This window comes from Sinohyriopsis cumingii, chromosome 3, assembly GCF_028554795.1.
Source record: "Sinohyriopsis cumingii isolate HCF-2022 chromosome 3, ASM2855479v2, whole genome shotgun sequence".
In the NCBI taxonomy this organism is placed as follows: domain Eukaryota; kingdom Metazoa; phylum Mollusca; class Bivalvia; order Unionida; family Unionidae; genus Sinohyriopsis; species Sinohyriopsis cumingii.
In genome coordinates this window covers 109,978,577-110,005,804 of record NC_142963.1, presented here as the reverse complement: position 1 = coordinate 110,005,804, position 27,228 = coordinate 109,978,577, and the positions used below count along the sequence as shown (strand labels likewise).

General features: G+C 34.2%; 1 protein-coding gene across 1 annotated transcript in view; it reads right to left on the bottom strand.

Moving 5' to 3' along the window:
* LOC149803564 (COP9 signalosome complex subunit 1-like) overlaps positions 1-27,228 on the bottom strand; it is a 76,960-nt gene that overhangs the window by 29,829 nt on the left and 19,903 nt on the right. The window contains exons 4-9 of the mRNA XM_089953297.1: positions 23,900-24,061; positions 20,040-20,175; positions 18,741-18,818; positions 8,548-8,685; positions 5,312-5,406; positions 1,172-1,277 (exon numbers count right to left, since the gene is read on the bottom strand). Of these exons, the coding sequence (XP_089809423.1) occupies positions 1,172-1,277; positions 5,312-5,406; positions 8,548-8,685; positions 18,741-18,818; positions 20,040-20,175; positions 23,900-24,061 (715 nt within the window). The remainder of the gene's footprint in view (positions 1-1,171; positions 1,278-5,311; positions 5,407-8,547; positions 8,686-18,740; positions 18,819-20,039; positions 20,176-23,899; positions 24,062-27,228) is intronic.

Below are 27,228 nucleotides of genomic sequence, written 5' to 3'. Positions count from 1 at the left end.
TAACCCAGCACATATTTTTCAAAAACTGCCTTCCCTGGGTATCATGTATGTTTAAATGGAACAGCCCTCATCGATTCTTTTCACAGCATATCTGCTATTTGCAAACATGTGCTCTGCATCCCATTGTTGTGACATAAATTCATTTGAAAAGCTGATTGTTACGGTCATGGAAACTCCAAGCTTCAAAACAAGGCTTTACATTAAACATACTGTATAGACATGTGTTTACTAATTCATCAGCTCAATGCTACATCATAATGACATTACTATACTGCATAATATCAAAATTTACAACAAGAACTTTTTTAGAACAAATGTGTCCTAGTATATACTAGTTTTGAAAAGCTTCTGGCAGTTGTGCTAATGAATTCCAGTCTTTGGTTGTTTTGGGTAAGAAGCTGTAACTAAGAAGCTAAATTTGTAACTCTCAGTTCATGCATATGGTATCATACAAGTATATTCATGTTGATTTCTACTGGTTCTTTGAGGGTTTGAATAAGTTATGGCATGGCATTTTTACATTGTTTTTCAGGCCTTCGTAGAAAAGAATCAATCTATTTTCCAGTCTACATTCTTTTAATGGTTTCCAAGACAACTATTAAATATTGAGACAATGCTTTCAGGGGGTAGTCAGAAACTGTTGCAACACACCTGACTGCTCATTTTTGGATTTTTTCAATTTCATCTTCTAAAACGAGAGAAAAAACTCTTCTGCAATGGTGAGTAAGATGATAAGTAACATCTTAATAAAGCTAAAGCATTATTTGTTTCGGTGCATAATTATTGAACCTAAAGGTTCCATTTCAGATTACTATCAATTGTAACCCCTAAATATCTCAACTGTGACTTTCCCTGCAACCTAAGAATGCCTATTTCTTTCTACCTGCTAACAATCAAACATTTCTCAGTGTACGTGCTGAACAAGTCAATACTCATGGAGAACAATCAAAACATATAACATGCCATACTGGAAAAAAACATTTATGTCCAGTAGTCCATCTGTCAAGCAAGACTTGAACACTGAATCACATGCATCAGGAACTTAATGAACTTTTCCTTATGAATTAAACACTGACATCCAGCAGTACATCATTCATAAAATACTTAAGTGAAATCTACTAGGAACTTCATGAACTTTGCATGCATTTTTTCTCTGTATTATAATACCCACCTTTATTTCCTCTAAAAGTGATAAACAGGAAGCATACTTGGATTCATAAAATTTATGGATAATGTCTCTTAGCTGAGGCTCCAGCTCCAGGAATAACTTAAAACCACTGTAAATAAGAAAGAAACATTGTAATAGCATCACAACAGTTGCATTTCAAGATTCTCTTCATTTTTCATTAGGCCAACTTAAAATGTAGGAAAATACACACATATTCATCTACAGTAAGACCTGGTAATACTGCACCTTTAAGCATAATGCATGGCATATGGTATGACAGAATAACATGTTTCAGAACTACACTTCCAGCAGAGTACTCCCTCATTATAACACTGTTCACTGGAGCCATCAAAGTTCCCTGCATTACAAGTGAAGGACCCTATAATGAGGGATGTTCCCTAAAGAATGTGTCTTTATGGTGCATAAAATACAAAAATATCATTTAATTATTTGAAATCACCACATAATTTATTCCCAGTAGTTAACAACTAAACTCAAGAAGATGAAGTAGCAAAGAAAAAAATTAAAACCACTGGATCCATGAGCATACCCACATTAGGGACTGTGTACCATCTATTATTCTCAAGGCAGTATACGGTTAGGGAACAGTGTTTTTCTCACTTTAATATTCTCATGTGGCTGCATAGTTAGGGATCACTATTATTCTCATCAGGTTGCACAGTTAGGGACCACTGTATTATTCTCATGAGGTTGCATAGTTAGGGATCACTATTGTTCTCATGGGTCTGTATAGTCCGGAACCAATGTATTATTCTCATGGGGCCGTGTAGTTAGGGATCACTGTATTATTCTCATGGGGCTGCATAGTTAGGGATCACTGTATTATTCTCAAGGGGCTGTATAATCAGGGATCACTGTATTTTTCTCAATGTCTGCATAAGATGTCATAGAGGAGTACCATCAAAATCTGACACAATAAGAGAAACGTGTGTCACTCAATCAAATCAACTTCCTCAAATAATTCTTCTCAAGTTTTTAATGTTATTGTTGCAACATAAAAGTAAAACTTTAACGAGACAAGCTAATTCCAGGAACTAATGTCCCCCACCTGCCGTTGCAAGGAATGATGCAGATAAAAGTTAATGTCAATTTTTGTGAAGAAAGACACCACTGATAAAACTACGAACAGGTAAAAATAATGTAGGACACAGGTGGTTGTTGTTGGATCTATTATTTATTTGTTGATTCATTTAAAGAAAATGAGTATTATCTTTATTTGTTATGGCAGCAATATCTGAAGGCAAAAACACCTCATTTGTACCAATCACAAAGGCATTCAAGCTGGGAACATCTTCCGTCTAATCTAATCCAATTCTGTTAAGCATGGGAGGAGAAGAAATCAGAGTCTTTTTGTTTTGAGTAACAACAAGCTTATTAGCTTATTAGATGGCAGACTGTCATCATTGTTATAAACTTTCATGCCAAAATGTTTAAAAAATTTTTAAAGAATTTTCCATTTTTCACTCATAGTTCTATCAAACATGGCCAATGTCTTGATCAATTTTTCATTATCATGTTTTTCTATTTTTAGAACAAGTGACCATATTTAAAGGTGGATCATCTTCATTTGCATAAACTTTAATGTCCTCTATGTCAGGATGCTTTCTCACAAATTTGATCAAATTCTCAAAAGCACTTTTTGCTAAGTCATTTAAAGGTTGTACTACTTTTAGTAACAGAGGCCATATCTAATGGTGAATTATGTCACTTGCAAAATCTGAAAAGCTTCAATGCCAGGATGTTTTCTGTTAAATCTGGTCAAATTCTGTTCAGCAGTTTTTGAGAAGTGATAGGAAGGGTGGCGATATTCCACACTGGACTGGCATAATTTGCACAAATTTGAATACTCATCATGCCTGAATGCTTTCTATCAAATTTGGTTAATTTCTATTTAGCAGTTTGTAGAAAAGGATTTTGTTTAAAGACTTTTCAAAACTTACAAATAGCAACCATATTAGACTGTGGATTAGCATCATTTGTAGAAATTAAAATGGTCTTTTTTAAGCTTGGATGCTTCAAGTTTGGTCAAATTATATTCAACAGTTTTGGACAAGTTATTTATAGGTTAATCTGTTTTTAGTAGTGATGGCAACATTTTTTTTTTAAGGAAGACGACCATCATTTGTATAAATTGGGAACTAAGTTAAGTCAGAATGCTTTCTTCCAAGTTTTGCTAAATTCTGTTTGACAGTTTTGGTTTGGAAAGTCTTTTAAAGGTTTTCAATTTAGTAATGGTGGCCATATTCTGAATGGCAGATCAGTATAAGCTGAATAAATGTAAAACTCCCCTATTCCAGGATGATTTCTGTCAAATTTGGTTATATTCTGTTGAGCTGCTTTTGAGAATAAGTTGTTATAAACTTTTTCTTTATTTTTAATACTTTCAACCATGTCTAATTGTTGATTGGCCAAGTTAATATAAATTATAAAGGCATTTATGCTAGAATTCCAGGAACATAGTTTGGTTGAAATCTGGTTTACTGGGCATTTGGAGAAAGATGAAAATAGCAATTGTTGACTGATGAGTTGGGTTTTTTTCTTCTATTAATGGTAACAGCTGGCATCATCTGTATAAATAAGAAGTTTTTCTGACAAAATGCTTGATGTCAAATTTGACCAAATTTGATTAAGTGTCTAATGAGAAAAAAATCGCTTGAATTTTTTTTCTTCTATTTCTGTAATTGTTGGCTCACTTGATGTGGATCTGGCATCATATGTACAAATTTGAAACCTCTTTGTCAGGCTGCTCTTTGCCAGCCAGATTTGTTCTAAATTGGTCCAGTGGTTTCTGAGAAGTTTAAAATTGCAACTATTGAATGTGCACAATGCACCATGCATTATACGCAACTATTGACATGTGCACAATGCACCATGCATTATATTCAACTATTGACATATTCACTATGCATTATACACAATTAATGACATATGCAACAATGCATTATTCATTTATACACAACCGATGCTGGGCCATAGCATAAGCTCATATCAACTTACAACCTGATAAGCTAAAAATATATCATTGCAAAGTAAAAGTACAACTTCTCATCCTTGAGGAAATCTCTCAGTGCCAATTCTTCAATTTTAAGTTCACCACAAACTTTGGAACTCACTTTCTCCATAAAACCATATCTGTGAAACAAAGCATATAATTCACCAAGTACTCATTTAAATTGATTGCTTTGCTATCTTTGGTCACATATGTAATTGAGTAGGCTAATTTACTCAAGTTTAATTATATTACTTAGATGACATTATTTATAACAGTGTTCAATTAATTAATTGAAATGAGCTGAACTGACACAGGGCTATTACCGCTAATTCTTATGCAGGTAGGATTTGCATGTCCTTAAAATTGTAATGTATTCCACAACCATTATTTGATATGATACAAAAGATACAATTAATGTGATAATACAAAGCATTTTTTAATTGTATTTTTCACTGAGTGTAACAATACAACAAATAGTTTCATAAGTCAAAAATACAGCTGGCACTTAATTATGACCTCACAGAATTGCTTGCAGATATAGCTGTGATGGTAGATTGACATTTACATGTGTTAATACAGCAGAGCATATTGTATTTATCATCTTCACACTGAGACCAAATTAGAAGATAAACTAAAAGATGAATTTTACTTGAAAAACTTGTTTAATTGGTATTTATTGATTTATTTATTAAAGTGCTGACACCAGTAAGTATTAGTAACATTTTCACTGATCAAAATCTCATCAAATATTGTTGTTTTTTTTTTACAGTTTACTGAGAAGGTTGTTTGGAGACAAATTTAATAAAACATACAACTTATTACAAATTTTAGAATTTCATGATATTGATTCAAATCTACCAACCATTGTTTGTGATGAAAAAAGCTAGCAAAATCTGAAATCTTCATTTATCAATTTTAATTATGGTTTCTATTTAGTACTTTCTAGTTAAAAATAATGAAATCCACACCTGACCACCATGTTAAAAGCAGATTCACAAGTTATCTGGGCATGAATTATTGAAAGAATGGTGTTATCAACACACATGCATCCAAGCTGAATATATTCCAACCTGCCTATCAGACACAGGTGTAAATGTACATATTACACAAAGACAGACTGGACTAAATACCTGCTTGATATTACATTTTTCTGTAACTCCTGTCTGTCAAAAGATGCTAAAGCACAGAGGGCACCATAAGTTGCAACACTGTTAGGTGACAGGAGCTGAAATGATTTTTTAAAAATTACATCAATTAGTATAGTGACAGCCTTGGTATATATATATATGTATACCATCAAGACAAACTGAAGCAAGTTCTGTGGAGGAAAAAAGAGCGTATACGTGCTTTTTAGTCAGCAAATTGGAAATGGCTCTCAATATTTTATTGCCATGAATAAATGTTCAACAAAAATATGATAATTGACCATGTTTAAGTAATGGGAATTGATTGCTTAATGGTTACATACTACAATCTCTCTTTTAATCATGAATGATGACCATTAGCAACTTCCTTTGCTAAGTAAATGTGTAAATTAAATGTAAAATGTAGGTTCCCATGGTCTTCTTTAAAATTTGTTGTAATGATGTGGTAATAACAGATTTATACAATCATCTAGTTTGAGGATTCAAACAGAGCTTGAAAAATAAACTTGAGAAAAAATTTTCAGTCAAAGTGAGCAAAGAATGAAATATAGATCACAGTAACTGATTTCTGTGACGAGAATGTAATATTCATATGTATACATCCATTTACCAGGTTTCATGAATCTTGGTATAACAGTATGTATACAGGGTGCTAAAAAACTTAACTGGTTATAACCTAAATTCAAAACTGAACCTAAGCAAGTAAAATGTTATATATAGTTCACCATGACCTTTGTTGCTGTAATTGTGATGTACTAATAGAGATGCACGCAATCATCTAGTTTGGTGATTTCAGCATTAACTTAAAACACAATATTAAACCAAAGTTAGTGAAGCATGAAACACGTTTCACAGTTGCCTCCTTTTGTGACAAGGGAGTATTTGTTTTGGTGTTTAACAACACAGCAAGACAAGTTTGCTAGTTAGTGCAGGGACAGCTAGAAGGTGTGTGTGTGTGAGTGTGTGATTTGGATTTTTAACTTAGCTATAACAAGTTTTCAATCATACTGCTACTATGTCTGCAGTGTGGCAGTTTATAGTGAGATCTAACACTGGGGCATCATGTCCCACCAAGGCAGAACAGTCCTAACACTAACCTCTTAATGCTGAGTGCCTAGTGAGGCAGCTATTAGTATCATTTTTTGGTATGACTCAGTCAGGGTTCAAACCAACAACATTCCGCATCCAACGTGGATGCTCTAACCACTTAGGCCACCAGAGCGGTCTGTATATCCACTAAAAAGAACTAAGATATCTTCTATGTATATTTAAAGGCATGATTGAAAAATTTAAAAAACACTATAAGATCAATGTTCCCTCACAGAAGTGTGTAAAATTGTCACCTGATTTTAGTACATCAGGAGATCATAAGCTAACATACATGCCAAACCCTAGAGAGGTAAAATCATAATTATGACTTAAACTAGTTGCAAAACAAGTGTAATCTGAGCATAAAAAGCTCAAACTATGTTATATGTCATAATTACAGTACTGGATCTGCAGCTTTTCAAACTTGTCACACATGGCCAAAATCCATGTGGATTAGTACCAGAATACAGACACAAAATTTACTGACAATATTTTTTTAAATAAATGACACTCAATCTGCATCATCCTCAATCTAAGCAATGAATTATATCACATTTATATTTTTCTTGTTAAATTTGTAAAGTGCTACTGATTTGTCCTTTTCCTGATCTGACACAATTGGAAGTTTTAAAAGATCCCTCTTCTCTAACATTTTTCAGTCATATAACATCAATTAGTCACATCAATAAAGCCTGTTTAGTTTAACATCTGGCACTATTTTTTAAAAGTTTGGTCTGCTAACTAGATATATTATCAAAATATAATGAATTTGTGAGTCGAGTTTTTATTATGATGAACCTGTCTGTTTTCATGAAAATTAGTCATATACACTGCAATAAACAGAAAGTAAAGAAAGAACATGAAAGTGTCTACAGACAAACATACTTATAAAATTCTTATGCAGCAGTCTTTTCATTTTTATAGAATATTCTCAAATTTATATGATGTGTGAGATTAATGGGATGATATTAAAAATGACAAGCACAACTTTTTATTGCTCTGTTTTTTTAATGTATCAAAAAGGTGTAATCCATACACAGGTGAGTGTAAGACATAATTAGATGGGAAAAAGTATACTGATTATGCCAAAAGCATAATGGTTGTCATGTATGTACTAATGTGAGAAGACTAATGGAGGCTGAATATATGTTTAAATTAGAGGCCTGGAAAATATTTTATATGCTGTCAGAAATTTGACTTTTGATGTTGTTGGAGCTATGTTTCCTGCACCTGTTCAGTCATACTAAAACCAAAAATTATAAAAATAAAGCCTTAAATATTTAAGTCATATATTCTGCATTCAATGGGTTTTATTGCATCTCCACTAAAAGAACTAGTTTCACCATTTGCTGCTGAACTTCAGGACTTTAGATTAAAATTTTCATCTCAATCAATTTTTCTTTCTTATCCATGATGGTTATTTCTTGTGTAAATTCAAGGTCTATGTTAACTCTGGGGAACAAAAGAGTGCTATGTTTAGCTATTTGCTAAATACTTAATCAGTAGAGATTTATGCTATCAAATTGATCTGACTGGTTGTATTTACTACTCAACAAACAATTAACAAAACTTGAAGATTGCTTTTTACTGATTTGTTGATGGAAGTTAATTAGAATTAAAGACCATTTATAACTGATGTACATGGCAGTCTAAGACATTTCATGTGGAGGTTTGCCATCAGAGCTATTTTGGTTAGATAAGGAGTTTGAAATTTTTTAATACAATGGTGAAGTTAATTTTAGAAAAATAATAAGATTTGCATTCAAGAATTATGAATGTCCAACAGGAGCAAATGATAAAAAATATTGTTAGCATTAGATATGTAGACCATATACAAGGGATATGTAGACTGTATGTATGGGTTTCCACAGGCCTGGTTAGCTATGCATTAATTAACTAAAATATCCTACAAAAAGTTTTTTTTCTTCCCCAAGCCAGTCAAAGTGTGTCACAATATCCTGATTTCAGTTCATTATAAAAAAAATGTCTACTTATATACAGTATCCATGCATTCAGTGGCAGTAAGAAAGATAAAAAGCCTATCTGTAAATGAACTTAAAAGAAAATAACATCTGAATGTACAAATGTACTAACAAATATAATGTTAAATCTCCTACAAATTTTATTCTCACCTCTGGGAAATCACAATGATCAAAGCTTGCTTGAAGGAAATATTTGGCTGCAGACTTGTACTTCTTTGTGGCAAGGTCTGCCAATCCTGCTGCACACTTTAGTTTGGTTAATACTAACTGGCCACCATCTTTTCCATGCTGAAAAACAACAGATTGACTAAAAGTAACAATAATAACAGTCTTCAGTTGGGTATAGCTCAAGCACAAAGATTACTCACCTGGTTGACATGTATCTAGTAGTCAGATGGAAATAGTTAGTCTAGAAATCTGGGCTAATAGGATGCATCAACATTTCTTTAAATCCTATCGACTGATAATGAAAAAAATTAAAGTTTCCCTATTTCAGTTTCTTCAGGCACATATAAAGGCTGATCAGCATCCCCTGCCTTGAATTAACAGGCCTTCAAACAAGATATGAGAAAGATTTCATCTAGATACTAGCTAGCAAGACAATGGTCTTGGCAGATTAAAATAACTGAACAGGTTTGTTAAGTGAAAGTCCATTCCCATAGAAAGTTTGTGTGTGATGGATAGGGCTTCACCATAGACCTTGATAGCAGAAATTGAGCATTGTTTCTATCCAAAAGGGAAGAGAAGAAAATTTACCACTGCACTCTTAGAAGGACAATAGCTCACAGCATCAACCTCTTTACATTTTTCAAAGGCCATCAAGGCTGTATGCAGGGAAAGGGCCAATCATTTTCTTTAAGTGGAAGGCATCCCATTCCATATGAATTCTGAGGGATTATAGGAAAAGTGAGGGGGGCCATATGAACCACTTTTCTAGTCCTGCAGCTGTACAATGATTCCTAATCCATGAGGAATGAAAGGGTACTTGGGGGGGGGGAGAGAGAGAGAGAGAGAGAAAGAGGGAGAGAGGTGTGGCTGTCTACTTTTATATAACAGCATGAGGTCACCTTATCTAGGTGTTGTCTCAGAATTGAAACAAGAGTCCCTTGATGGATTGACACACTCTAATGAGTGAAAATAATTTCCTGGAATTCAAGATAAGACCATATCTTTGTTTTAAATGTTGAGTGCTGAAGCAATTTCTGATATCTTTCAATGATAACAAGGTTTTAAAATTAGTTTCTGTAGAGCACATACTGAATGTCAACTTGGCACCATTTTCATTCAGGACAAAGTAGACAACATTAAAAGTGTTTGGTAAAAACTCAATGTCATAATGATTTTTCATTCAGGGAGAGTAGCGACAACAAGACTTTTCAGAGAGGCATGAATCACTTTCAGCCCACATTGAACAGTTAGTGAGTTCTGAGGGTTCTGCTCCTCCCTCATGCAACTCACTGGAAAACCAAAGGAAAACTGGAAAACCATGGGAAAAACCACCAATCCATTAGAAGCTTTCTCACATGCCCACATTGGCTGGGCATTAGACTCAAACCCAGGCAGACAGTATAAATGTTGGTTTTATGTTGACTTGCAATGCACATCATGAAAAATGTAAAATTAACCTATGTAAAGACAGGGAAAGAGACTCAGTGCACATGCGAATCGAAATGGAAAGTCATTCTCAACTGCTATGTTTAAAGTTTTTGATCTTTTGACACATAAATCAATGGGGTTCTTCCTTACGCCAAGTGAAGGCCATCCAAAACGTTTGGTAACTGCAGATGGTGGACAACTCGAGTTATTGTGCATACTTATTACAGATAGACAGACCAATAGGTTACTGCATTTGTATGGGAAAATATGAATGAGTTTTTTTCAAATGGATATACTGCATGACCTTGGGAGTGCAGTATATCCATTCGACAAAACGAGTTCATAATTTCCCATATAAATGCAGTAACCTTTTTATTATATGCATTATATGCTCATTTTCTTATTCTACCGAAGACTTAATTATATATAAAAAAATACACTTCAAGATACAAAGCGACTGAATTTATGATGTATTCCAAAGTAAATACACAAGCGCAGCTTCATCAGTACACAACAACAACATTATTAATGACACATAACAACATTATGAAAGGGCACATAACTCCGCCTAGATAAATTTGAACTTGGTCGTGCACTAGACATCACTTTCAAAGAAAATAGCATTTTGGTCTGCTTAAAATTGAAATTAAGATTCATACTGTGCATGAATGTGCATTGCAACAACTTTTCCATTTCATCTGGAATGAATAGATTTTGGTATTTTTGTAGATTCTGCTAAATTTCGTGATAATAACTGTATTTATCTGTGTCAATTCTACATGAAGTATATCTGATTTCAGCAGCAAGTGAGAAGCGTGTTGACATCTGCAAGTGTGTTTCTGTTCAGTCATTGAATGTTTGGAATTATAACATGGGAAAAATATGAAGTCTTTCATTTGTAATTCTCAAAAAGACGATACAAAATATAATGTTTATTTCATTTTAAGTTCAGTAAGGAGGATATATTTTCACTTGGAATAGAGTCGAAATTACAGTACAATTTCGAAATGTGTAATCAAGCTTTAGAACCCATGACATGGCTTATGTAATTCGGTCTTACAAAACTAAGAAAATCCATTTTGAGGAAATTCAGGATGTAAAACTGTAAGCATATCTTTTGGCATTCTTATTACCAGCTATAGAAGACAATTTATGCCTTGTCACTTGCATGTTATTTGTAGAGACTCAGCAATTTTATGACCAGTTTGGTGACTATCACTAGCCTATGTCCAAAACATTGCATCAAGAAAGTTAACACAGAATGTGACAAATCAATATCGTAAAATATTGCACGATTCTGACAATGTAAATTTAACAGAAAAAAAATGAACACACTATTATAGAACACCATATGGTGGCTTAAAAAAAAATTTGTATACACATTTTTCCACAGGAAAAAAAGAAATACAGCTTCATTTTATCAAACGCATGTTAATTAAAACACAGTTGAAAAATAAGAAAAGTATTCACACATTTACACAGCTTTAAAAAAAAGTGTTATATCTCTTCGAAATATGTTCGAGAGAGCTATCAATTATATTTCACAGAAAATGATACAAATTGCAAATATATATTCTTTCTTATGCTATTCACAGTTAGGATTATTTTTTCTTAAAAAATGAATCTGACCATATACATATATTTAGTAGCAAATAAGAACAAAATGTCATCAACTTGATACAATTTTCAACAATCTTCCTCAAGAAAGGAGGGAAGAAAACTCGCTTCTCAACCTACATAAGATATAAAAACAGTACCAAGTGACCAAGTTTTAAGCAACTTGAATGATGGGTGCTAATAATGATTACATTATATTTGTCTGCTGTCATCAACAAAATTTCTTGCTGTTAGTTTATATTTAATGAGATGAAATTGTAACATTATTCCTTATTCCAACAACAATACAATGTGTAACCATGGATAGCTTGTCCAAGCCAGGTGCTTGTTAGGGAAAAGGCACTTTCAAATTCAAACAATCCACAACAGAAGCAATTTAAAAAAATTATGATCCACCGTCAGATGTGTTTTAATTGAGAAACACTGCACCCCACAGGAGTATATTTTTTAAACATAATTTCTGGCTATGGGTTAGTGGGCAGTAGAAGTGATTTTAATATTGGGTTGGGGACAGAAGCAATTTAAATGACAGCTGGCTGGAAGTAATCTACTGAATTCATATACATCATATAATCTACTGCATATTTTTATTTGTATTCATCCATTATAATCAGTCTTTTGTCCTTTTGTTTGTTTGTCTGTCAGCCAAGTATGTCTCTGATACTGTGAAATCACAGATTTTCATGGTGGCTCATTATTTGTAGATGTCATTGATCAGTCCCTTAATACCTACCAATTTAACATCCATGAATACAGATTTTATAATAGCTATTTCTATTCTAATATAGAAATCATGAATTTGTATCCTTACTAAACTCTGTGTTTCCTAAAGTGATCAACATGTCTTGCTATTTTTCTTTGTTCTCAGGCATGCTGCTTTTGATTAGAATAATAGTTAAATCTTGTATTGCTTTAAATGTGTGGTCAGATTCTATGATTCATTGTTATTATTTTTTTCCAATAAATGTTTTGGTAAACTTATATGATTTGTCACAAAAAAAAAAAACCAATGATGCCTGTGGAAGTCATGTTGCATCATTTGTCTACTTTTACACTATATCATTTCTTGTAAGAACATCTTTTTCAGTTACCGATGTCTTATTTTTATGCCTTGTTGCAAGACTAATATAAAGTTATAAAAAAAATATAAAGTCAAACATTTTTATATCATAGATTTTAAAAAATGGATGAAAGTCAAGGAATCATTTTTCCCAGAGCACTCATAAAATCAATGTCATTGCAGTTAACTGTATTGTCAACAGCACAGCATCATAATCATCACTGATGGCCTAGGAGTAATATTCTGCACTTTCAATCCAGTTGTCACAGGTTCTATCTCCTACTTCTAGTCTTTCATATGAGACTTATACCTATGACCTGAGGGGCTTTCATGGCAGAGTGGTTTAAGATGCTTGTCTTGTGATACAGAACTGAGGGGCTTCCATGGCAGTGGTACAAGATGCTTGTCATGTGATTACCTGCCTCCAATGTGCTAATGAGAATGTTGCCAGTTACTTGTGGAAGGTCAGTGGTTCTACATAAGTGCTGTTTGGTGTCTCAAAAGGACTTGGATTTTCTTCAGCAGTAAAACTGGCTGCCATATATAGTCTTTCGGGGTTCTTCCTCCACCTAATATATTGTAAAAAAATCACCAAAAAACCCCAAATCAAACCACACTGAATCAACCAACTAATCAACTGTGGCAACAGCAGCAAAGGTACTAGTTAATCATTTTTGCCACAGCTGTACGAGTTTATAACTTTTGACTCTAGTAATTTTTGTAAACCTTAGAATATCGTAAATTATGCCTTTCTGACAGTTACCTAAAAGTCATCATCAGTTGGTGCAAATGGAATTTTCGTGGTGAGCATATGAGATGGAAAAGTTTTGAGCAATCCTGCATCCCACACTGCCAAAAAGTTTACATTTTAGCTCACTAGAACTGTTATAACTTATTCAAGCTATATTCACCAATATCTGATGATATGCATCTGTAATAAATATTTTTAACAAAGTATGAGAACGCATCAATGTTTATCAATGATGCATTTGAATTGAGCAACCACAATCAACAAACCAAGAAATAAAATTATTCACATCTCTCAGGCAGAAGTAGGGTATAATCATAATCTGCCAAAAGATTTTAAATTTTTTAAATTTGCCAAATATTTTTTCCAACCATACTGATTCAGTGGACATATCACCAGAATGGACAGAAACAGACCAGAAGGTTAAAATCAATTTGATACATCTTTTAAGTAGCTAAATTCATATTGGTTTAGTTAACTGTACACACTTTATTGTCTTCCTTTTGATGAAATTTCTTACTGAAGCTAAGAAAATAATGTTGCACACATAAAGAAAGAGGCACGCTTCTACTCATTATTGTTTTGATTATAATTCTCCATTCCAGCCTGTTCTTATGATCTTCTCCCCCCTCATACTGTTTGTCTTGTTTATGATATGTATCTAAATTTCTCACTTTTCCTACTACTATACAAATGTTCTGTGAATATGCATATCAGTGTGAAACACAGTGGGGAGACTAAATCCAAGATTGAAAACCTCTACATTTCTGGATGTATTCTGCTTGGATTCCATATTTCTGCACAAAACCTAAGAGTTCATGACTCTGCACTAATTTAGTTCCCACTGTAAATTTGTACAAACACCATGATATTAAAATTCAATAATTTAAAATTTTGAGTGCTCATGATCAAATTTATATCAGTATAGACACATATATGATGACAGCTTTTGTGAAGAAAAAAAAACATAACAGCCACACCATTTTCTGGATCTATACAAATTTGAAATGTGTACTTTCAATCCTGCACCAAAGAGTCAGCTGCTGATTTCAGTAATGAGTCATCCAAACTCTGGTCTGTAAAGGGATGGAAATTATGTTAATAAAACAATGTCCCTCACTTTTTTCAGTTACAAGTAGGACAAGCTCTCAAAAGAGTTTTTTTTACTAAAATCTTACTTTCATTATCAACCAATCAGGGACAGTCAAACACATATACTCTATCTTCACTGATTTATAGTATGGTTCTCGTTCTTTCACATCTGTAGTAATGGGAGTCCTTGAACAACTCTCAATGGTTGTAAGCCTTTTTCGACCATGCTGAATGGACACACTGTAAGATAATGTTCAAGTAACAGAAATACCATGGGATAACCAGGGACCAATAAAACTGAATAGTCAAATTATCTCCTCTGCTGGGATGCTGCCAGGATTTCAGGATGTACTCTAAATTTTGTGTGTGTGTGATCTCCAATGAGGAAGTGGTGGTGGTGGGAATAGCCATTGTTAAATATCTCCCTAACACTTAAATATCTGTCACTTTCTTACTGTTCCACTCTGTTACAGCTCTACTGAAATCAAAATTCTCGAAGAGATGTCATCTCTAGTTGTATAGCGATTATTACTGTGATGTCTTTGGGCATGGTCACATGGTTGTGGTGGGGTCTTGGTAGGGATGGCATAAAGACTATAGGCTTACTCCATATTTGACAGCTAATTATGATGTCAAAAGAATTCAAAAATTTCTAGCAATTCAGTTGGTCTCGGATACTTGATTCATAGTCAATCAACAGGTTCTAAAATTGATGTGTTTATTTTGGAGCTATGTTCCTCCATCACATTCAAGATTTGGATATACCAAAGGTGAAATTGGTACAGTTGCATCCTACACTACTATCGTGGCTACTTCAAATGTTATTTAGTGTGAGACTTTAATGCAAGAACTCGCAGCTTCAGTGATTTTGGGGTTAAAAAAATTAATTTCTTCTCAAACAACTCAACTTGGTGCAGATTACATTGTTTTTTAATGATACGGTGAGAATTCTTGATGTGTAAAAACTGCGCAAGAAATGAACAACATCAGATCAGAAAATTACTACCACTGGGAAAATACTGATAGGAATATACAGAAATAATGATATAATTATTAAGTAGAATATATGGTGACAATACGAGCACTAGTTCTACAACTTTGAGCAAAATACATCTTGTACGACTATTCTGTTGTTTCTAACAGCACTGTAATATGGCAATAATTTCTGTCCACTGTTTACTTTAGTCCCTTGCTAATTAATAGTTTTAGATTTTACAACATTAAGCACATTTTACCTTTTGACAATAACACATCATTACAAATATTTAGATTGCAAGAAAATAGAAGTGACAATTTTATTAAAAGCACTGATACCAGTAAGACTAAAGGAGATGGTAAAAAAAAAAAGAATCAGGATGAACAGATTAGTAGTGTAGTAAAGAATCCATATATCAGAATGACATCAAGTATTTTTTCATCAATTTCATCATCAGTTAATGATACTGCTTAAAAATGTATTGTACCAGATAATAGACTTTTTTAGTTATCCATTTTCCAATACAAATACCAAATGATGGCTTGGAACTAAGTGCCAAAAGGTCTGCAGAAAATACCTCCATGATCAAAATATACATAGGAAGAACCGAACACAAACAGGACAAATTTTATCCATCTTGCTTTGAGTTTACACAGATCAGGCAGCCTCTTATGTTTAATGTCATTTAATTTTTGCACATAGAGATTATGTACATCATTTGGTCATACATCTACATGATACAAAAGTTTGTCTTTTTATTCTTTTGTTGCTCAGTGGTTCTGCCAACTTGAGATCTACACACACTTAATTATGCTGTATGGGGATTCTCTGATGTTCCCTAAGAGCATTAATCTGCTAATTGTATCTGAATTTAATATGATCCTCCTCCTCTGTATACGAATATTATTCTGTGCTGTGAACTCCTTTCATTGCCTGCTGTCTGAAACGCATATGCATAACTAGCTTGAACAAGTTACTGTTCTTTATGGTTGTGCAATTTTCAACATCTCACATTTATGGCCCCATGGGTATTCTCTCTTGGATAACTCTGTCCCAAAAAGAAAAGTTTTGAACCAGAGATCTCGTTAGGATTTTAAAACTAAGAGTCCATGGCTCCCATTTTGGTAAAAATATGAGTCCCATCAGGAAAAGTTGCAGTCCCCTCTCAGAAAACTATGCCAGTTATAAGAACTTTTGGTTGCCAGAGTTTAATTTCTACATTCTTTATAACACTGACATAGCTCTTGCTTGTTCATCAGAGTGAGTCTGAATTTTTTCGATCCAAAGAAGGTCTTATTCAAAGCACTAAGCTAGGCATCACACACTTTCTTACACTTGGCTAATGTCCCTTTCAAACTATCAGTTCTAGCAACTTTAGCCCTCTCCTGAATCTCACAATCTTCGTCAGTTTGCCGTTGAACGCCAAAATACTTATTCAAGTCTATGTCTCAACATGTCATGATTCCAAGGTCACGACTGCTTATTCAGTTACACTCGGAAATGAACACAATAATGAAAGCTAAAGTTGTTTATTTGATGTACTGTTATAAGTGACCACATGTACATCTCTGGGTATTTCTGCCTCTGAATTCAAGCACTGTAAATATCAGTAGATTTTCCCACCCAGCTGCCAGTCAAAGCCTTTAATTTCGCCGCTTAGCTACTGCAGCATGTTCTTTTGATGTACTCTTATAACGGTGACAACGGGGGGTGGGGGCTTTCAACCACTAAATTCTGTCATTGTAAATATCATCACAGCTAACTGATCAACACATTTTCCCACTATGCAGGTGACTGAAGCAGGACTGGCAAGTCTTTGAATTTTACCGCCCACCTAAATAAAACAAAATTGGCGTCTAAATACGCGTGATTATAAGCGTTTCCAAGACCTCTGTCAGTTTTCACTAACATGAACCCTGCCAAAGATTCACTTCCTTGAATCAGTGTTTTGCTGCCTCTTATGCCAGATTTATCTCTTCCATAATGCTGTATTAGGGTTTTAAGTCCAATATTCCCATAGTCTGCTTGTTTAGACATGGGTATATTTAATAAATATAACCGACATATTGTCCATCCAACACATACATCAGACTCGCAATCAACATCAATTTTGGGCTTAAAATCACACACTGGTATTTCCAGTGACATTTTTGCAATGTCCAACAGATCGATATACATGAAATTCATTGTCATCATAGCTATCACCAGCCAGTATTTGCCGATTGAAAACGTATGAAGACAAACCGTGTTGTGATTCAACCATTTTGGTTTCCTGTGTGGCCCTTATTGGAAATACGCATTTGTAAACCTTCCACGATGAAAGTAAGGCTAAAACTCCATAAAATGCATGTTCCTGGGCCAATAAACAAATCAAATTTAGTTTAACAGCCATTCATGTCGAACCGAAGTATCCAGATATCTGGATGTCACATCAAGCGCTGTGAGAAAGCCGCGGCAGCGCGAATTACATCGTGAAATGTACTTTTAAAGTTAAAGTTAAAAGTTTAATCAAAATTGCATACTGCGCAAAGCACATTTTCTTTATATCCGTGGCATTGACGTAATTTGCCGAACATGTATCACTGCTTTAAAAATATGTGAATTCGTATACGTGCACTCGCGTGTACTGGCATCATTTTCTGACCCAATGTTTTATTCACGTTAGACCACTAGGAGGGGGGTAGATGCGATTTTAAATATATATTCGTTTTTTTTCTTCTTTCTGACAACCCCACCAGCGATTTCTGATTTTGTTAGCACAACCCACAACAGAAGTGATTTTCCTAACCAACCTTCCACTGTCAGAATCAAAATAGTTCGAAACACAACCTCCTACAGAAGTGTTTTTGAAGTGCCATCCCCGGGGGATACATGTTTTACTGGAACAGCCCTGATGTGTTCCAGAACATACAGTGCACAATAAAAATGACTTTAAAAATTAATTTTTTTAAATAACTGTATTACTATGCTTGTGAAAAGGAGCAAAGTTTATGGATGACTACATTGCCCTTGGCATCACACAAGATATGTTTTGCCATGATCATTTATAACAAAGCTTTTCTACTGCTTCCCTCATTTCGATATGAACAGTGACTTCTTTTTATTGCATTCCCAACATTCTGATGCATCTCAAAACTTATGATGAGATTTTATATCCCAAAACATTGATTTTGCAGGTGAAAATAATTTTCATATGCTGTCATTTGACAAGCTCAAAGCTGATGTGCACATTAACTTGTAAAAACAATTCTTACCTCAGTCAACTCAGGTGTCGCTTCAGCTTTATTCACATAACTTTGTACATGGGACCAATTCTGCAAGTACACACTCACCTGAAAGCAGAATCACTGTTACATGGTCTAGAATACAACAAAGGAGTACATGCAAGACAGTATGCCCCAATCGATGTGGTGCAACTGAAGAATCTTTGTTTATACACATGAGTAAAGATCTATTAATCAAAATCTTGGCACATAAAAAAGTTAAAACTGGAACTTGATGGAGGTCTCCTTGTTTGAAAGCCTTATAAAAATTTGATTCAAACCATAAGTGTTATGTATATTTAATTTATTTTGTGTGCTTGACCTTTGTCCCATTTTGAGGATATAGTTGTGTACATGTGTGTGTGTGTGTGTGTGCCTGAGTTTTGTTACATTTATAAGTTACAAATAAGGTGTTTCCTGATATTTAAGTTCAAGGTCTAGCATTTTTCACCAATTCTGAATGTTCTCGAAGCAAACTTGCAAGCCACATCCTAGTTGATTTATTGTTCTAGGATTTTATATAAAGTTGTGGTAAACAAAATTATTCATTCTTGTTTTAAGGTAAGTCTGTGGAATCATTTACTGTTGTGTTCAGATATAATTTAAAAGGAATCATTTAAATTATTTATTGAAATTACAAAGTGCTCAGTGACTTTTTGGACAAGAACACAATTTTGGGATTATTGTGAATTCATTCAAAGATATTCTGGATTATATCATTGTGACCTTGAGACTGTACATATACCTACCTATTCAAGATGATTGGTACATCAGCACATTCAATATTGGAATTCATGCAGAAAACTCAATACTTTTGGACTTATGATGCAACTTTTAGGATTATCTGGGATTTAATTAAAATACTCTAAGTTCATCATAAATTTTCACTTAGTAACTTACAGAAATAAATTTATTTTCTTGATTTTACTAAACATTTAGTTTTGCTTCTTTCTGTTACTTACATTAAGACCATAGAGTCATAACACAAGTTCTTCAAAAGTTATTTTGCAGAAAAAATTCATAATGCAAGTCAAATGGGGGTCATTTCTTAGTCAAATGATGTTGGAAATAAACCAAATAATCAAAATGAACTAGATCATCTTTAAATTAAATATATAAATTTGGCTTCAGGACAAAAATTGGATGTACCTTATCCATGTATAGAAAGCTTATTGGAAGCAAGTCTGGAGGACCACTAAATCTAATGGAAGACCAGAAACATTTTAATGTTGCTGGTCCTTGAGTCAAGTTAGAAATATAGGAAATGGGGTAACACTGCATACCACCTACCTTAATTACATTCAAACACATGTTTACAACATGTTTTGGACTGGTGCAATAATCTCTAGCACGCGAGTAGCATTTTAAAGCATTACTCAAATCGCCACAGTCTAGGTAGTGGTCACCGAGGTCATCATGCCCTCTCCTGAAAGTTATACACAAGAAACAATCACTGTAATACTTCCATGAATGTAAGCTGGGAACTTTATGTGTGTGTGTGATTTGAATTTTTAACACAGCTTTAAAATTTTTTAGTCATATCACTACAATGTCTGCAGTGTGACAGTTTATAGTGATGTCTAGCACAGCACTAGGGCATCATGCCGCAGACATGTAGCATGATGTCCCACCCAGTCACATTACCCTGACACCAGGTCAACCAGTCCAAACACTAACCTCTTAATGATGAGCGCCAAGTGAGGCAACTGTTAGTACCATTTTTGTAAGTCTTTGGTATGACTCGGCCAGAGATCGAGCCCATGGCCTCCCGCATTCGAGATAGCTGGGAACTTTATAACAGCTGTATAAATTGATGGACCACATATGGAGAGTAATTAATGAAATATGTATATGCCAATAAGCCAAAAAAGTAACATTTCCTACATGCCATTTTGGCCTGGCATGATACCAGGACCCTATTCAGTGGCACCCTAACCCTAATTTTACAGGACATGGCCCTTTTACAATGTAAAATTACTATTGTAGATTTTTGTGTAACACCATTTTCTGGTCTTCCTAATAGGTATACAATATAAATCAATTTTCTAGTTTGTGCTATAAGACAAGACATGCATACCTTTATGGCCAGACATCATTATCTCAATATTTGATATGCTCCCACTTGTCAAATTAAGACAGCTAAGTGAGGAAAAATAAACCAAAAACAGATATGATGTTAAGGGAGACAAGAAATAGGTGCACCATCACAGTAAGTTAAGTATGTGGAAGCATTAGGTTCCTACATTTGGATTTTATCATGCAGTGTGTGAGATTTACAAGGTATGCAAATCAGAACTGCATATTTTTAAACCCCACTCAATGAGACCCAACACTTACACCTCCTACACCCCTTCACCAATGCAAAATATTTAATTTTAACTTTCAATGTTAATTTATATATGGCTGTTTCTTGTTCTTTATAACCACAATGAAACCTTACAAGGACTGGGGTGGATGCAAAATGCCTGAAATATATATGTGGATTTATTGAGGCTATTTCACTTCGTTTGAAAGTGAGAAAGATGTTTAAATATGCCTAGTTGACAAACAGTTTATGTAACAAAGATTTGCCTATCAACAAACCTGCTTCAAATAAATTACCAGCCTATATCTGTAACATGTAATTTATGCAAGGTCTTAGAGCACCTTGCCTTTTTTAATAAAACACTGTCGTAAATTGTTTTCATTTTGAATGCAAGTAGTTTTCATTCTAAAGCTTGTCTTGCTTGCATATCTTTCATCTGATTTCTAAAGTAATCCAAGGCAGACAATTCTTGCCTATATTTTGGTCAAATTTTTAATGTAATGTCCCAAGTCTGAACAAATTCTAACCAAGAGTCTCTATTGATTTACCATGATGGATACCTAGGAGCTCCTGCTAGTAAGATTTCATTTTATCTTGCAGGGCTATCCAATTTGAATTTTTGAACAGAAGAATTAATCTGGATTTAAAAAAATCCTTGGGTATATCACAACAGAACAGTACAAACAAAAGGCTATTTCACCATGTTTTAACTGTCCAATATGCAACATAGCACTCACATTTGTATCGCTGCATTCACTGTATAATGGATAAATATAAATAAAAAATCATTCTGAGCTGAGGAGTATTTCAGTACAAGTTATGTCTATATGTTGGTGTGTATAGTGTTTAGATGCATAAAATAACAATCATGGCTATAGTACCAATTAAAAGTTGTAAAAGGTCAAGACAAATAGTACAACAAACTTTAGGAAGATAAACATTTCCATATAAATATAAACACAGTAATACAAGATAAAAGTTAACGATGCTAAATTTCCTTAAATGGTATACAAAATATATTTTATGAATATCTCTGACATTCTTGAGAAACAAGTGCCGTAATATACAAAACCAAACTAAATCCAATATACCATATTTTGTAACAAAGTATTTTTTATATGTCCAAGTTAACATGTTCACAAGATACCAGTAAGTGCAGTACAAACCTTTATTTCGTGGCCTCTGATTTTAAACCTGATATCATAGATAGAAAATCACAAAAACTCTATTAATGACAAGATATATCCATATCTTATTTTTGGTTCAATCTATACAGCTAATTTATTATTTATTTCTTATCCCACCAACCAGCATATGAATCACCTTCACCCTCTACCCTAATGATAAAACTGCCTCGCATACTGATACCTGTAAATTACAATGTCAACATGATTGGAGTACAGAGTAGAAGCGAGATAAGGAATGGTTTTTATGGCATACTGATTTATACGATACTTCTTTATCTGATAAGTTTTCTTCCTCATGAAGCAAAAATTTGGTTTGCACAGACTATGCAGTCACTACAGATATAGCCAGTGACCAGTTAGGGCTGGGAGACTATGCAGTCACTATAGATACAGTCAGTGACCACTTAGGGCTGGGAGAAAGCCTTGTTTGGTTAGGATACACCTGGCAGTCACTATAGATACAGCCAGTGACCACTCAGGGCTGGGAGAAAGCCTTGTGTGTGTGTGTGTGTGTGTTTGTGATTTAGATTTTTAACGTAGCTTTAACAATTTTCCGGTCATATCGCTATGATGTCTACAGTGTGGCAGTTTAAAGTGATGTCTAGCACTGAGGCATCACACTACAGACATGTAGCATGATGTCCCACCCAGTCACATTATCCTGACACCAGGCCGACCAGTCCTAACACTAACCTCTTAATGCTGAGCGCCTAGCGAGGCAGCTGTTAGTACCATTTTCATAAGTCTTTGGTATGACTCGTCCGGGGTTCAAACCCACTACCTCGGGAGAAAGCCTTGTTTGGTTAGGATACACCCAGCTGCTAATCATCAAAAGCAGGTGACAGTTGTATACAGGATATTTATTTGCTGAGGAGAAATCAAAATCAGAACTAGGTAAAAGTAACCATTAAAACAGGTTTGACTATATAAGGCCCCCAAAAGTATCATATGTGTGAGACAAGTCCAATAAGATGTGATTCCCTGAACTGAAACTTGAACATAGTTATGTTATCTACTATATGCAACTGAAATTAAACTGCCCTGGGACCTCTGTAAACAGTGTAATGTAATGCCTACTAAGTTCTGGTACCAGGGAACTAGTTCCCTGCCTTAACCAAGTCGCGGAGTTGACCACTCAATTACATGGATAAAGGTGGATTCCCAACAGTAATTTTCAACAAAACACTGGAAACAAAAAGTGAAATAATCCATATACAAATTAAAATGTATGCTGATAACTATAGTAAAGCAGAGAATCAAAACAGATTTTAAATGCAGAATCATAGACTCCTCGGTTATGTTCCAAACTCACTAAGTACAATAATGTTGCCTGCCTTAAAGTATGATGTCAAATGGCCAGTCTGGGTGATCTGAAATAGACATCTGTATTAGTGATTACATTTTTAAAATAATGGATTGTGCCACATTTTAATCATATAGGTAATTCTATAGCCATATAACACCTTCAAAACTCGAAAAACCAATGTGGAAATAAATGGAGTAAATTTTGTGAGATAAGATAGCTGGTGGATTGGGGTATAATATCATGCAATTTTTTCTAACAGCTCTTTATCAAAGAAATGTCTGAAAACAGTTCACAAATATTATGCAGCCCTGAGTGTAAACTATGCACATATGCAGGTGGTGCAATTTCTTACCTTATACTTTCCTTTATTGAATTACTTTTGTAATTTTTTAGGTCTGTGTCAAGTTTCTCAAGTTTCAATGCTGCTTTTTTGGCTGTAGTCTCAATAAACTGGGGATCAATTGGGGGGATATTGTGTACTGCTCCTGCAATTGCATCTGGTAAGCTAGAGTTTCTGCAATAAAATAAGATGGAATACAACATATAGAATATTTATCATTCAGGATTTACCCACCATCTAACAAAAGTTGATTGAGAGACAACCAAGCATGCCTATACAATGTAGTGTTTTCTCTGATACTTACAACTGCTAACCGAATGCTTTAAAAAACAAGTGTCTCCAGAACCCAGTGAACACCGATATACCTCACTTGCAAAACATTCAACATAAAACTTACAAAAATGAAACAAACTGTATTAAATTTTCTGCCCCTCCCCATGCATGTTACAATAAAGTAGGTAAATTTGATGCTTATTTGATAATACACTGAAAGAAACCAACCAAGTACTGTTCTCATTTATTTACATTTTTTTCTTCATAAGCAACAGATGTGTGTGATTTGGATTTTTATGATAGCTTAAAGTTTTTCAGTCATAACTCTATGTCTGCAGCATGGCAGTTTATAGTGATGTCTAGCACTGGGACATCATGCCACAGACATGTAGCATCATATCCCAGCCAGTCACATTATCCTGACACCAGGCCAACCAGTCCTATCACTAACCTCTTAATGCTGACTGCCTAGTGAGGCAAATGTAAGTACCATTTTTATAAGTCTTTGGTATGACTCAACTGGGGTTTGAACCCACAACCTCCTGCATCCTAGGCAGATGCTTTAACCACTTGTGAATTTTTCAGTTATTGTAGCTTGTGATCAAGCTGTTTTTCAAGCACTCCAAATTAAGCGATTATGTCCTTTTCACTTTTCCTCAAATTATTTTGATGTCATGATAAAGGAAATTTTCCTATGGTTCTTTGCTTTCAATGCATAGTCAACAGCAGCAGCTGTCGTTGTCTCAATGTCTTTTTCAGTACCTTCCTTTCTTCTTCACTCATCCCCATAAACAAAAGAAGATATTTGTTGTTTATATTATCGCTTATTTAAAAACAGCATATGGATATTTTAAACAATTTCATATTAGATATATCAATATTTCTCTCAGCTTAGCTGAATTCTGTATTTTTAGATTTATTGTGTTCATTGCAATTATCATCTGCCCTACTTCTACTCAATCCCAAATTAAGACTATATACAGTTTCTATTTAAAAACTTGGAATCTCTGTGTTTACAGACACCTCTTTCATCAAAAATTATTTCATGCCGAAGGCTTCTTGTTTTGCCTGTATTATGCACCATTACAAGAGCTTGGTTTTTTTTCAGCTGTATGTGACTGAAGCACTATCTCCCACTGCATGCAATATTCTTCTGGCATAATTTGCATTTTGCAAAGCTCTCTGAGAAAGATCTCATAATTCAAACTTTATACTTTTCTTCATCTAGCCAACAAAGTTGCAATAGGCAGCCAGTCACGTCAAAGTGAATGATTCAAATTTAAACCACTGTCACATCCGGGCTTCGTACAATCGGAAGTTCAAAATGTACAACTGCACAGTGGCCAGTTGTGGATAAATTTCCATTCCGGCACACACTTAGCAAGAGATTGTTTTTTGTTGTTTTTTTCCCCCATTTTCTTTTTCATTTAATTCTGTAAAAAGTAAACTATTATTTCCTTTTGGTTTCATGAAAATCAAGGCTTTTCATGGTACCCAGAAAAGATTTTTAATTTTCAAGATGTTTTCAAGGCCTTAAGGGAACAATTCATTTTTCAAGGCTTTTTAAGGTCCCCTACAGACCCTGTATATATGGATTATGTGATCCAAAGCACGAAAAATAAGGTGTAAAATATATTTCAATTTGGGGAAGAGATCGTGTATGAAAAAATATATGACACCACATTTGGGATTTTGAATTACATGATTGTCAGTATTAAAAATTAACATACATCAAATGGAATTGTGCTATAGCAGCATGCCCTAGTAATATACATTTTTTAAATTTGATTACGTACTTGTGCATTTGAACTGACAAGTTAGAAGATAAATAACCATGACAAAGACAGATATTCATCACATTTTTCTTCTTGCACCTCATGATCAAATAAAATATATATGTAGCAACCAGGGATGACATAGTGGGTGTTTGCGATCAATATTAAGATTTTCTCAAAATGTCAACCTCATTACCTCTGGTACCTTCTCCAATTTCCTATATAAAAAGCCAACATTCTTACATCCCAATGTATTCATGGTTTAAAGGTCAACTGTCTATATTTAGCGTATATGACATCTGGCCTTTTGTACAACATATTTGGCAGAAATAAACAAGATCATTTTTCAACATGTGGTAAAACTAAATAAACAAAAGTATATGCTGATCTATGACTGCTTTTTTAATATTTTGTAGATAATTTAACAATAGAATAATGTTACAACGTATGAGAAAAAAAACACAGAAACAGATCTTTTAATAGGTCACCCGTGCTAGCAAGAACAGTAACTCTTCCCAGCACATGGTCTGTAAAATGTAAATAATGGCAACAATATGGTATTAATTGAGTTCAAAATCACATAGCTAATTTAATGACAAAGCAGACATTTATACCCAGGAATTATAAGCATGTGTTTTCATTTACTGTACTAAATGTATCAAAAATGTTTGATAAAATATTTGGTGTGTATTGTATTTTCGAGGTTAGACCAACTTGTACTAACATATGATGGCTGATATCTATAGTCATTAGTAGGCCTATTCAATTTAAATTTTCATGCTTAGTATGGCCAAATGAATTAAAAGCTCTTACTGAAAACAAACACAGACAATGACAACAGTCTGAATCTAGAACGATTTTTAACCTGCAGTCTTCACTTTGAAAATATGCTCATGATTTGAAGCCATTTTAGAATAGAGTTTGCTCATCAGGTGCCTGTGTGAAATGTCAAGTTGGCTCCCTTTGAGACATGTTCTTGACTGGCAAAAGTAACCAGATAACTGATATGTTCACCTTCAAGGCTTGTTAAAGGTAAAATTATGCAAGGTGCCAAGCTACATCTATTTACCCAGAGATGAATAAGCAACAAAGATTTCTTTGGCAAAGCTAAAATTTTGGCAGTCAAAATGAGAGGACAAGTAGTTTTCTCCTGAACCCTGCTTATGTCTGGTTGCTGCCCTAACATCTACATGTACTTTCGATGTAATCCAACTATGGACAGTATATTTAATGTAGCCATTGTCAGAACAAAAACACAGGAGTGGAAATTAGCCCAACAGACAACAGACTTCT